Source organism: Alosa pseudoharengus, unplaced genomic scaffold, assembly GCF_046254945.1.
Source record: "Alosa pseudoharengus isolate Yale_2024_CS ecotype anadromous, Long Island Sound unplaced genomic scaffold, YU_APseudo_1.1 YU_APseudo_1.1_scf_7, whole genome shotgun sequence".
In the NCBI taxonomy this organism is placed as follows: Eukaryota; Metazoa; Chordata; class Actinopteri; order Clupeiformes; family Clupeidae; genus Alosa; species Alosa pseudoharengus.
This window is the reverse complement of record NW_027468859.1, coordinates 9,828,291-9,842,769: the sequence shown is the minus strand read 5'-3', so window position 1 is coordinate 9,842,769 and position 14,479 is coordinate 9,828,291. Positions and strand designations below refer to the sequence as shown.

Sequence of the window (14,479 nt, the reverse complement as noted above, 5' to 3'; positions counted from 1 at the left end):
CTCTGTTTAGCCTAGTTGCTTGCTGTCTTGTAACATTTTGTGGTGAACAGCACTTAATGACTAGCATTTGAATGAATTTGAATGAAAAGCAGCAGTGAGCAAGCCCTTTGGAGAGACTGACTATACCTACTAATGATGATGGTGATGATGATGATGGTGGTATTGTTTGTAGTGGAGGTAATGGTAATTATTAAATATAAATATAAGTTATTCATAAGCAATGCTACTTGTTTAATGTCATATGGAAAGAAACCAAGAAAAAAAAGCAAAATGGTGTCAAAATAAATTTTTATTATAGGCTAAACTAATATGGTCGTGTTACTATATTACCAATCTCAAATTAAATATGTCTCATCCGATTTATGCTACTTCACAGACTGGTCAATTAACAAGCACAGAATTAACAAGCACAGACTACCAACAGCCGACTAAAATAACTTGAAATTGCCATATGTGCTTCATTGTTGAATAAGATATTTTAGGATAGACATCCTTTCTCCCCCTCTGTCTGTCTCTCTCTCTCTCTCTTTCTCTCTCTCACTCACTCACTCGCTCTCTCTCTCTCTCACACACACACACACACAGGCACGCACATGCAGCCACACTATCCACACTGAGGCTCTTGCTGATCTTGTCATTTTGTGGGAGAGTGAGAGAGACTACAACAGCCGCACCAACTTTACCGAGCGCACGGACACTGGGAGAAGGGACGCGTCTCGAGCTTGAAAACGCACGCTCTCAAGCTTTTGTTACAGGACTACCTGCTGCACGACCAAGACCACGACTGATAGCTGTCCAAATTGAGGTAAGACTTGTTTGGATTGGAGTTTCTAATTCGTTTCTAATGTTGCGAACGTTGCAGAAGGATTTTCAGAATCATGGGCTACTCACTCACATAAAAATAACAAAAGAACTGTCTAACCGTAAATTGCAGAAAGATAAGTTTTAATGAACTTCCATCACTAGCCAGAGACAGGTTATGACTCGTCTCTAAGCTTCAAGTTCCAAGCTTCGCCTACATGCCTTATTTTTTATCTGGTTTTCTTCTGCGGTGACAACTGAAATTTCGTGACGACGTGTGTGTACATTCAGGCTGTTTCACTGACAGATCGGCTCACTCAACAACAGTTGACCACTGTGCTGTGCCGCGTTATAAGAGCGCACACTTAAGTGCAATAGATTGACTAACTATATTAAATTGGCCGATACAGTAACCTATTGCTTTTTTAATTTACATTTAGACAATGCCGCAGGCCTATTTGCATGAATTCAGTGGGCACCAATTAATTTAAGCCCCCCCCCTCATTGTTCTAATTCATTAATTGTGTAGCCCTATGTTAATGATTTCATCATGAAATGGACTCAGCAGAGGAAATGGTCTTTTCGTTTTCCTTTCAAGTAAAGCAAATTCTCGTTTTCTGCATGGCATCTCACACTAAATGCATTGGCCTACTCCATCGATCCACACTAGGCTACTATGCGCATCATGCACACCAGGGCGCACAACTGTCTATAAGCGGCGGTTTGTACTCGCAGAGAATCAGCTCGTGACCACACAGAAGCTTGGCTCATGGCATGCTATCAGTAATTTTCCTGGATTTGAATATTAGTTTCCATACTGAAACAGCCGGTTTCCATTACCTCGCCCATTCCCATATTAATTATGATCACAATATCTGTAGGCTACATTATTTTTTGTCTCCACAGTGTAGTTGGCCACTGAGTGATGCTGGCCACTGAGCCTTTCTTTAACTAGACTGTAGTCATTGGGAGGTTTGTTTCATTCAATCTTTCGCAGTCCATTCTCTTTGTTGATGGAAATAAGCTGTAGGCAAATTCTACACTCCCTGCTCTCCAAATTTGCATGACCCAATACATTTATGAGAGGTAAGAGCCTGTGCGTTTCCTCCTCTTCACAGTAAAGTTTAGTCTACACATCCACCGTCGTGTGTGTGAGATGTGTCTTTCTGGACATATTTTCATGAGCAAATTAAGCCGTTAATTGGCCGTCCACTGGTGAAATTATGCGCCTCGCGCTTGTGTGTGACCATAATAGACACCAGGGCCATGCACAGTCTTTTTATCACGCGCTTACATGATCTTTTGTCAAGGCAGTTCTTGTTAGCATACGCTCCTTTAGCATTGAAAGGGCTCGTGTGCTAACAAGGACTCGAGTGGATGTGTTTTGGCTGCTAACATCAAAATAATCCTTGTGCATAATTAGTGTTAGGCTATTTGCCTCAAGAGAGAGCGAACACAAAGCTAAGCGCATTACTTTATGGAGATCTGTGATGCCGGCCTTCAGTATCTCAACATGAATGCGTATTTTTGTTAATACAACTCACCAACTTGCCTGATGCATTGACTGAGAAGGTTTTTTCATTGTAACAAGATTGTATTTGCTCCGCAGCTGCCACTAAGACCGGGAATAGTCCCCTCAGCTACAACCTCAGTGATGGTAGAGAGTTCTGTTTAATTGACACCCTGCTCCTGTGATAATGGAACTGTCTAATAGTGTCTTGCTGTTGTTTCATCTTCACTCAAGATGAAAGTGTCCTAAGCGACCCTTTCCTGTGAGGAAAGTCCACTCTGCAAAAGGAATATGTGTATTCTAGTGCTTACAGCAATATTAACATAGAGTGTAATGATAGTTTAGTTTCGTTTTGGAGAGCCAGACCTTTGTCATCACTTAACTAACAGTATTTTTCAAACCATCACAGTCTCTGGTTCTGTTGAGGTGCCCATTAAAACCATTCTGAGATAGGCTACAGTAGGTAGTTTGTGCCTTCACAAGTGTGCATGTGTGACAGATGCACAGGCAGGGCCATTGGGGGTGTTGGGCTGCCCTACATCACATGCTTTCATATGGCCCACAATTTTTAGGAGTGATCCGGTGTGCAAATACTGAGCAGGAGGAAAAGGCCAAAAAGTCATGCAACACTGTGCAATGCACCTCTGGTGGTCAAATAACTTTCCACCCTCGTACGGTTAAGAACTGATAATGACCCAGAAACATTCGCTAAGTTCATGCCCTTTACTATATTGTAGGGCACACAAACAGGGGAAATCATTGTATTCAACCATTGAACTTGAACCAGTGGGAGTTGTTTTCTGATGTCCACTTCCTGGTCCACGCTGTGAGTGTATAATGTGAGTATGACACACGTACAAAATGCGAGAGACGTAAACAAAAAGCCCATTAGGAGTGAGAATGCAATCTGGTTCACCACTGCTTCAAACAATCGATCTCCCCCTGCATCATGCATGGCACACAACACTGACTGGACCTCAGGTCCACAGCCTTCACACTACCAGTAGAAAATAGCACTTACATGAATGGACATCAGCCTCATTTCCAACCTCCCACCATGGCTTTGTAGGGGCGCAGCAGGAGAACTTATTTAGCAGTGCTGTTGGAATCAGTGAGGCAGTCAGCCCTGGTCTTATTGTGTAGCACAGAGGTGGGGAGTAGGCGGATACAGGTGCAGCCAAGTCTCTCCACGCGGCAGCCATCATAGCATCCAGCTTCCAGCAGCTCCTCATGCTTCCATTAAAATGAATAGGAAGAGACCAGCAGCTAAATATCAGGATAGCAAAACAGAATAGGTCACTGGAGCACATAGAGAATGTATGTATTTTAATAATGATGCAAGCTGGGGGAGCTGTGACACACACACACACAAACACACACACACACACACACACACACACAGACACACACACACACACACACACACACACACACACACACACACACACACACTTGGGTCTAAGTGCCCATGGGGACCGGGTTCGAATCCAACCCACGGTCATTTCCCGGGCTTACTGTCTCCCTCTCCCGCTTGCTTCCTGTCACTCTTCACAAACCTGAATAAAGGCCAGCAAGCCTAAAATATACTTCAATCAATCAATAAATAAACAAATAAATAGATACATGAATAAAGGTGCAAGCAGAGAACAAGTGACATTTTCAATGCCACAGCATCTAATTCAAAGTCAGCAGTGGGCAGAGCAGAAGCAAATGGTGCCTCATAGAGCTCACCAGGAACCTGTTGCAGGTGCACAGATGGGAGATGCGCATAGTTTAGTAGAGCGGTACCTCACACATAGGACGGTCAGACAGACATTAACAACGTATAGCTGTAATCTATATCTGTTTTACTTGTTCACCCATAGGAGTGTTGATATTGAGTGCACATACACTTGATGTTGAGTGCACACACACACACACACACACACACACACACACACACACACACACACACACACACATACACTCAGACAGGCATGTCTGGCTTGGTAGCTAGCCGTGGTCCTGGAATGCATGTGTAAATCTTGTGTGCTTTGGCCAGCAGCCAGGCCAACGGATACCTTGGCTTAGCTTAATTACTGAAGCTAAGCAGGTGTGGGCCTGGTTAGTACTTGGATGGGAGACCTACTTGGAAAACTAGGTTGCTGCTGGAAGTGGTGTTGTTGGGTGGCCAGTAGGTGACTCTCTTCCCTCTGGCCAAAAAGATCGATCCCAATGCCCCAGTGCCGTGACGGGGACACTGCACTGTAGGAGATGCCATCCTTTGGATGAGATGTTAAACCGAGGTCCTGACTCACTGTGGTCATTAAAGATCCAATGGCACTTATCGCAAAAGAGTAGGGGGTTCCCTGGTTCCCTGGTGTCCTGGCTAAATTCCCAACCTGGCTCATTCAATCTGGCCCCCTAATCATCCCCCACTGTAATTGGCTCATTCACTCCCTCACTCTCCACCTCAAGCTGGTGTGTGGTGAGTGTTTTGGTGCATAATGGCTGCCGTGCATCACCCAGGTGGGTGCTACACATTGGTGGTGGTTGCTAGTGATGCCCCCCCCCCCTTCCATGTGACGCGCTTTGAGCGTCGAGAAAAGCGCTATATAAATGTAATGTGTTGTTGTTAGTGATGTCCACTGACACTCCCTATGGATGAGGGGCAGTGAGAGCTTAGAGCTACTACTGAAATGGAGTAGAATAGGGAGGAGGTGAAAGGCAGAGTGTGTGATGTAGTGGGCAGGTAAGCAGGCTTTATATCACCTAGAAGCGGAAGAGGGGTGAGTGATAGCTGTCAATCATTCTGAGGGTTCAATCTAAACTTTGTTTTGAAAAACATATATTGAATTGAACATAATCTAAATAACAACTTTTCAACAGATGATGCAGCTGGGAATAACCTGAACAGTGGGGAAAGTTGGAGGAGGGATATGTAGGTCCGCCCAGTTGTGTTATGTTGGTTGGAACTGCCTTTTTAAGTCTAAGTTACTACCGTGAATACATCTGTGCAGCCTGGTATATAAAGTGTACTCTTTTCTGATTTCTTTTAGAATAGATGCTAATATGTAAGTCTACACAGTAGAGTATAATTAATTAACACTCACAACATATAATAGGCTAACACTAACAAATGATTCTGTAAAATATAATTTGAAAAAAAAAGCCATACAAATTTCTGTTAAATACTTCTGTACACTCATGCCTGAACATTTTGTAGTGATGAATGACATAATAAATGAATATATACAGGAAGAGCATCTCTGATAAGGCCAAGCTTCAAGGACAATTCTTTATAAAAATCGCTGAATATGTTTTAAAAAAAGGAAGCTGTCAAAGGAAAATCATGCTGTGGGAAGAACATTTGGTAATTTCCATCTATATTCTTAAAGACCAGTGAAGTGGAACAAACTCAAAAATTCAATTCAATTTCAATTTATTTGTAAGGGACAGTGTGCAATTAAAACATTAATGTAAACATTTGATGCATTGCACCAGAGTTAGCCTTGGGCTAATTAGAGGGGATGCATCCCCTCTATTGAAATCCGAAAACTTCTTCTTATTATTATTTTTCTTTTTACCTTTTTGTGCGCGCTATTCAGCTTAAACCGCTTAACGTACAAATTTGGTTCAAACACCGTTCCGTAGATCTTCCAAGGCTTTACCGTCCTATCCGTTTTTCATTTTTGAGAAGTTTATACTTTTTGAGATATTTGTAATTAAAAGTGTATTTTTCCCCCATAGACTTGAATGGGGGCTGTGATGTCATAATAGAGCCAGCTGCGCTCGTTAAGTAGTTCTCAGAGCAGTTCCCAGGCTAATCAGAACACTGGCACAGGTGTCACATGTGAGGAATTCAACTGTCTCAGCTTCTAAGCATACAATCTAGCTCTACCTGAACTACACATCCTGTTAAGTGTTTCCTGTGTGTCAAAATAAAAGTCCCAGCCATATCTCATGCATTCAGCAGTATATCTCCAGAACGGCTTCACGTACATGCTTCAAATTTGGTACGAGTGTTTTTATGGACTCAAAGATGAAGTGAGTTGAAGTTGGAGGTTGAAGGTCAAATGTCAAGGTCAAAAACACCTTGAGTATGATATCTCAAGAATGCCATGTCACACAAGATTCAAATTTGGTTACTCCAAAAGCACCTTTGCAGGTTATCACAATTACCCTACCACCCAGCTAGCAGCAAGCTCAACAGCCTCACCAACACCCTAACCAGCAGACTGCATCCCCTCGTGTAATTCCTCGGAATTGCATTTCTAGTTTACATCTGTAGTCCCACAAACTACAAGCCAGGGTTGGGTTTTGGTCATCTCAGAATCACTGTTCAAGAAGTATACCTACAGATGTGATAGGATGTGTTTCAGATGCAACTTAAACTAACATGCCATTTTACATATATCAAAATGAAGAAGATTAAGGGGGGGGGGGGCTTTAAAAAAACAGATGTTTAATCTAAACTGCTCTAAATGCACTCTATACTGGTAAAGGTCATGGCAATCTTGTTTTTGCAAGTTCTTATTTGATATCTTGTTCACAAACCTGAGACAAGACCACAGATACATGTACAATGAACTCTGAAGTTGCAGAAACTGACGTGAAGTGGGCGTTAAATGACAAAAATTGTTCAGTGACTCATGTTGTTAATTGAGATGGTCCTGCAGAGTTGCTTGTTCTATCTGATCTGTAACGGTGGCAGTAGTGTCGTCCGGGGTGACATGGAGTCATTTTTCATCTTCTTGTTTGTCGTCCTTTTGTTCACTTAGAGACGACACATCATGACTGAGGTGATGAACACCTGTGAGTCGGCGGTGGGGGACTTTGGAGTTGCAGGCGCCCAGGGAGACCAAAGCATCTCATTTCAGGTGAGATTATTATGGGCTGTTGGGTTATAGGCAACAGCAGGGATTGGAGCTGGAAGAGCCAGGGTCACTGGTGAACTGTACACCACATTCTTTCTCTCTCTCTCTCTCTCTCTCTCTCTCTCTCTCTCTCTCTCTCTCTCTTTCACACCAACACACAAGATCAAGCACAAACTTACTCATACAAACTACTTTTCACCTGTAATTGTCCTTTCAAACGTCCATGCACGTATGCACGCACACACTCACACACACACATATACACGCACAGGCACATGCACACCAACTCACTCATAAACTGTAGACACCAGGACAGCCACATTTGTACACATAGACAAACACACACACACACACACACACACACACACACACACATACACGCACGCACACACACACACACACGCACACACACACACACACACACACACCCCTTTATAAGAAGCTGTAGGGACCCTTCCCCCATCCCCACCTCCTCTCCTCTACAGCTGTAAATGTCCCTCCATCACTCCACGTCCAGACACATCTAGTTCTGAGCAACAGCTCATCTCTTCAGTCCGATTCCTGTTCCTTTAATTTCTCTATCTCTGTTGTTGTGTCTTTGGCCATAAACCCCATAAACCCCATAAACATTCTCTCCCTCTTTTTTTATCTGTCTCTCTTTTCCTCCCTCAATCTTTCTCCCACTTCACCGCCCCCCCACCCACACACCACACACACACACACACACACACACACACACACACACACACACACACACACACACACACAAACATACACAAAAAGCCAATCTCATATCACTCTAGGTTATATAGAGAGGAATGAAAGCATATGTCTCTTTCGGTTTTCGGCGCAGGCTTGAAAAGGTTGCAATCTTTTTTCCGGAAATGATGGCCATTATTTTTGTCTGCCAAAAGATGAGCTCCGCCATTACGGGGTGACTGAATGAAGGCCCAGAGGATTATGGGATGTCTAGCCTCATTCACACCCGACAGACAGAGAATGTGCAAACACACACACTGCCTCTCATCCAAACACATACACCTTATTCCTCAGGTGGATGCATACACACGTGCATAAACATGCACACACACACGCACGCACACACACACATTATGCTCACCCACACACACACACACACACACACACACACACACACAAACAGTCGCACATGCACGCATGCACACACATACACATACACACACACACACACACACACACACACACACACACACACACACACACACCATATTTTAGAAACAATTGGACTCACTATATGAGTTACTTCAAAGACAGACCTCAAACAGGGCACTGCAATTGACTGCAGTCTGATGAATAGCAGGAGGCAAATTCACCATTTTACATTCAGCTTGTACTCTCTCAAGGGGCAGAGTGGCTTTCTGATCATAATAACAGCTATTTGGACAGGTTTGGATCCTGCATGGAATATGTCAGCAGTACCATAACAGTATTTATCACACAAGGCCAAGCTGTCAAGGCTAAGAAGACGTTTGATGAATGTTGACTTCTAACGTTAACAAGACTGTTCTGAACAGCTTGATGCATACGAATAAGTCAATTTTTTTTTCTCCATTAATATGAATCAGTCCACCCAACGTTTTGGTCTGATTGACTTTATTCAAAAATATGAAGGTCACACTGACTGTGATGAATAAAGCCCCAGACTTAAGTGCAGGTGTTATTTTTTTATATGAGTTTTAGTAGAAAGTACAGAGAATCCAATAGACAGGTGAACACTCCAAACGTAATCCAACAGGCCAACGGTTGAGACAGGCAGATCAGGCCAAACTTAGATAACAGGCTCACAAGAATACATATTTACAAGGCTCAGGAAAGTTTGTACAAACAATACCTGACGGTGAATCAACAGATAGAGTCCTTTTATAGAGGAAGAACTAATTACTGATCAGTCACAGGTGTTTTTAATATTCTGGGGAAGCCATGCAGGACTAGAGTGGACGCGCATGGAGCAGTCGGGAGCGCTGCAGTGAGTCAGGCCTTACAGGATCTTATGATTAGATAATATATTGTTGTTGCTGTTGTTTTTTTTGGGGGGGGGGGGCAGTGATGTCAATGTAGAGAAGTAGAGTGAACATTTGAAGTCAAGAAAAATATTTGAAAACAGATAAGTGTTGTACAGTTACGTAAAATTGTTGTTGAACAATTACTGAATATCACCTTAACCAAAACGATCCCCTAACTATACACCATTTGAAAGCTTGGACTCTTGGGAATCCATACATGACAACTTTTTTTCATCTACAATCTGTATAGTGCTTTACATTGTCAAATTAATCTTACTATGTCTCAATTAAATTGAATCAAAAATGCCCCCTCCCCCTCCTCTGCCTTTTGTGCTTCCCTACCTGCCTTTCCCTCACGGGATCAAAAGAATATATATATACCTAGCCAGTGTGTATATCATTAGCAATGTGTAGATGCAGCATATTGGGTCTTGAAATATCCATAAGAATCCATAGAAATATAATATTCATGTTGTTTTATCCAGTATAAGTTGTGCAGATGTATAGTCCATTGTATACACACCCATTGAACCAACAAAAAAATGCAAAAATAGAGACTTTTGTGTAATTATTCCATATTTTGTGTAGTCGTTCTATATCAGAACCCCTCACATACAATCCAAATACCAACAAGAAACTTCAAAGTGTTACCTTTCATTGGAGACCATGGTCATGCTTCTACTCCAAGGGGTTTATATACAGTAAGCCTTTTATTGTCAGTATGCATTTTGGGTAACCAAAAGTCCTATGTGGAGTCTCCATATGGCATTTTACAAAATGCATGGACATATCTTTACAAATAATTGTAAACTACTAATGTTTTCTTCTGTATTGATCTACTTTTACACACAGCTTCACAAGACCTGGTGCTAGGGCTCAGTTGTGTTTCTCAAGTGACTCAAGTGACTTAGAGGGCAGGAATGTTGTGTGCAACCCTGTAGAAAAAAAAAAACACTATTCTAGCCTCTGTATTCTGATTATTTCCTAAGAAGCTACAGGGTCTCAACTTTTTCTAAAGAGGTCAAGCATTTGATATTAGGCCAAAATAAGTGGGAACAGTGCCCTCTGAATTATGCACAGTGCAATGTCGTAAACCAGATGAAGTTAACAATTAGTTGACAATCTGAGCATCTGTAGATAGCCTAAGGGGGATTATTCAAGTGAAGTGTGACCGTAATAGTTTCAACACCACACATGCACACATACGCACATGCACGCGCAGTCGCGCACACACACACACGCACGCACACACACACACATACACACACACACACCGCTGTGTTAATTTAAATCAACCTCCAACTTAATTTGAAAACAGATGATAAGTGCTGTGCAACACCCATGTGCCAGGTGTACACCTGTGCCATCCTATGCAGGCTTTCATATCACCATGGTTTCCGGAACCATGGAACCAATCACCTCACTCCAGCTGTGACACCTTGAGAGTGTTAATAAAGTAGAACACAAGAAGAGATATCCGCACACTGTATCTAAAGCTCCCAGTTTAATGGTGGATGATGATACACAGCGTTTCGACCACTCAGGTCTTCGTCAGGCGTACACCTCTACACTTCAGTGTTAATAAAGTAAAAAATTGAAAAAATATAATGTCCGCAACACTGCTTTTGACTCCCATATATTTAATGCACAACAGGCAACGTTTCGACCCAGCTGGGTCTTCTTCAGCGCCTGAAGAAGACCCAGCTGGGTCGAAACGTTGCCTGTTGTGCATTAAATATATGGGAGTCAAAAGCAGTGTTGCGGACATTATATTTTTTCAATTGAGTAAGTTTTCTTTTGTCCTGCACCTGCCAGAAGGTGGGATGTGCACACAATAACTGTTTGCTTAATAAAGTAAACCCCAGGGTTGTTGTGTGTTTGTTCCAGATCTTTCCGGACTCCCACGAGCGTTTCCCCAAGCTGTCCAAGCGGCTACCGTCTATCGTGGTGGAGCCCACCGAGGGGGGGGAGGTAGAGAGTGGGGAGCTCCGCTGGCCCCCGGAGGACGAGATGAGCTCCGGAGACGAGGACCCCCAGGTGCCTTCGGTCAACACCGCAGGTCAGAGCTCCAAGTGGCAGTTGTCACATACAGTTTTGTATGCTATTGGTGTGTTCCATTTGTCCTCGTTTTTCCCAGTTCCAAATGGAATGTCCCTTGAAGTCGTAATTTCTACTTGTCAGCTCGTTCAAACCCTGAGCACCCCAATTCGCATTTCCAAGATGGCTGCATCTGTAACTGTAACAGTACATGTTAGCCGTAGATACCGTAATTTCCCAACTATTAGCCGCGGCTTATACATTGATTTTGCAAAATTTCTTCAGCTATGAGGTTAATACACAGGGGCAGTTAATATGGTATTAATATGGTTTCGTTTCTTTTAACTTGCATAAAACACTGTCCGGCAGCTTATACTCAATGCGGCTAATACACAGGAAATTGCTGTATGCACTGTTTATTAGCAGTTCTGTCTTGTTGGTGAAAAATAAAAATAATCAGTTGCAGAAACAATAGTGTTCAACCTCTGTCTTATGTTATGTTGCTATGTTTGTTTGTGTAAAATACTGTGTAATGCTTAGCGATGTGATTGTCTATTAGGTTTGTGATTATGTTGGGGTGTGTCATATTGAGTCTGTCTTGTCTTGTCACCTCTGCATGGAGGACTTTTTAATTTGACATTGACTTTATGAAAGAATGCAATTTTTACAACTCTGATTACATTTAGATTGTACACAGGTCTGAATGGTAACTCATTTGATACACCCCTAAATGTTATAAATATGTTATGTTATGTTCTTTCTGTTATGATGTAAATACTTTTATTACAGTTATTTTGGTAAAAGTACAAGAAGTTAATGTTGAGATTCTTACAGGTGAGGAGCAGCCAGGTGATACAGAGGAAAATGAGGAGGAAGAAGACAGAGAGATAGGTGGGGCTTCAAACTGACAGACAGAAGTTGGCACCAATCAGGCACCAGCGTTTCACTGTGAATGTCTCTGAGAGACGGGCGGTGTGGCAGAGGCGGGGCTTTGATTAGTCCCCACCCAGTGTTGGCACAAGAACCGCTTACTTCAAGGGGAACCTCCACCTCATTGGACTGGACTGCTGACTGACTTTACTGAAATAGCTCACCTGTGCCAAACACTAGAAGTAGCCTGCTACTGTGATCGAGTCGTCAGTTTTGGATTGTTTTCTCTTTCATTTTTTGAATAACGACGGTCCTCTAGTGTGCATTTTAAAACTCAGTTATTCATGTAAAGATATACTGGCATATATGTATAAAACTGATCATGTGTAGTTTATTTTTTGACCAAAGTCTAAACCTTTCAACTTGTATTAGAAACAATGGTAGTTTTCAGGAATATGGGTTTAAATTGTGTTTTATATATGTCAGTTTGACTGCAAATAGTCTATGTATATCAGTTTTTGCCTTTATATAGGGGAACTGTAAGATAATATATAAATATTGTTCATGTAGTTAAGATGGGTTCAATCTATTTCAAAACAAATAATAGATACAGTATGATTTTGATTCTGTAAATATTTACGATGATGTCACCATGGATTAGCTCCTGAAGGTGTTAAGAATTCTATTACATTGTAACAGCTGGGCTACACTGTGGGGTGAGTGCAGTGCGTTCATTCGGAAAGATTAGACCAGTCTTCTAAAAACTAGTTTTAGACTCCACGAACGGAATACTTCAGTTGCACACCCGATGTAGCCAAGCAGTAAGGCCCCTGTATACACATCCCCGGACATTTTCAAAAATTTGTAATTTTTTATTTCTGATTCTGGCTTGAGTCTGGTCTTGGTGTGGGACCAATCTGGCTGTAATAACTGTCAGATGCTATTGAGGATGTTTCCATTGCAATTCTCCCTTTGTGTTTGTATAGAGTCCCTGTAACCATCGTACAGTACAACACTGTTTTTTTGTGCGGCTGCTTGCCTGTAAAATATTTTGAGATTTGTATAAATTCCTGCTTCTCCGACAGAGTCATTGTTACATTTGTATGTCTCTCTCAACAACCTTGCAACTATATCTCACAGCAAACTGAAAAAATGCTGAAAGCTTTTTGCTGTCAGCCATCAGCACACCAAGTCTTTCTCTCTACATCTCCAAGTTATGCTCTTAAGTTATCTTCTTGTCCTGATTAAATAGGCAAGAGCACCAAATAGCAATGGCCAAAAAATTAAAAACAGTGGGGTTGGCATTCCTATTCCTGTCAACTACTCTTTTTTCCATTTAATATCTGGAGTTAGCCTAGAAATCTAGATGCACCCTAGCGGCAGCAAATGTAGTTTGCTGCCAGGGTAGTCTAGCAACTCTCCGTTGGCTGACGAGCTGGAAAAATGAAACTTCGATAAGGCCAATCACATTGTGTATGTGGGCTTAACACAGCGTCGGCGTCAGGGGGGGCCTTGGGGGCCAGGCCCGTCCAAACAGGCCAGTGTGCCCCCCCAACTGAGTTCTCTCCCTCACATAAAAAAGTCTAAATATTATTATGCCTATGATTAAAATTAAATCCACATTGAACACTGATGTTGAACACTTAGCCTACTCACAATGAAACATGACACGGACTGACACGTGTGTCAACTATGCTACTGTTGATTGTGCACAAACTGCGCGATGAAGAGGGATTCTGCACACTCGGACACCGTTGCAGTGAGTGCCACCGATACATTTACCACCACTCCTGCAACGCCAAATGAGCATAAATCTCGACCAGTAGGGTTTTTAGACACTGCTGCATAAGAAATTCAGTAAAAGGTATCAAGATAGATCTGGGAAGATAATGGAAAATTCAAGGTTTTTCGCGTTTCTGCCAGCAGGATAACCCAAGCACCCAAGCTGAATGCAATAACATTTTGAGCGATCACATAGCCTACGTGCAATGTTGCAATATTATCAGTATGTGCAATTTGCTTTTGAGCAGGATCTTATAAGAACATTTCGAAATGAATGGAAAGACACAGTGAAGCCTAGTGTAGCCTAGGCTTGCTAGTGGTGAGTCTGTTATAGCCTATTTACGTGTATTGTAGCCTATATGCAACGCTATACTATTAAAATTCTATTATTCTAAACGTTGCACTTGTTCTTGCACTATTTTCCCCCATGATCATATTGTTTCAGTTATCCAAAAGGCTCGAAGGAAGCTCTTTATTATATGGCAATTTTGGAAAAATAACTAATAATAGTGAGGTGAGGTGCCCCCCGTCAGTGCTCCTAGCCCCCCCCCCCCACCCGTTGCTCTCTGGCGCCGACCCTG

At 42.3% G+C, this 14,479-nt stretch overlaps 1 protein-coding gene across 1 annotated transcript; it reads left to right on the top strand.

Moving 5' to 3' along the window:
• Positions 1-624: 624 nt before the first annotated feature.
• LOC143109572 (protein LBH) lies at positions 625-13,187 on the top strand. Its single transcript, XM_076272343.1, has 4 exons — positions 625-805; positions 7,072-7,170; positions 11,097-11,268; positions 12,081-13,187. The coding sequence occupies exons 2-4, from the start codon at positions 7,084-7,086 to the stop codon at positions 12,152-12,154; spliced, it is 333 nt and encodes a 110-aa protein (XP_076128458.1). The 5' UTR covers positions 625-805; positions 7,072-7,083; the 3' UTR covers positions 12,155-13,187.
• Positions 13,188-14,479: the final 1,292 nt, after the last annotated feature.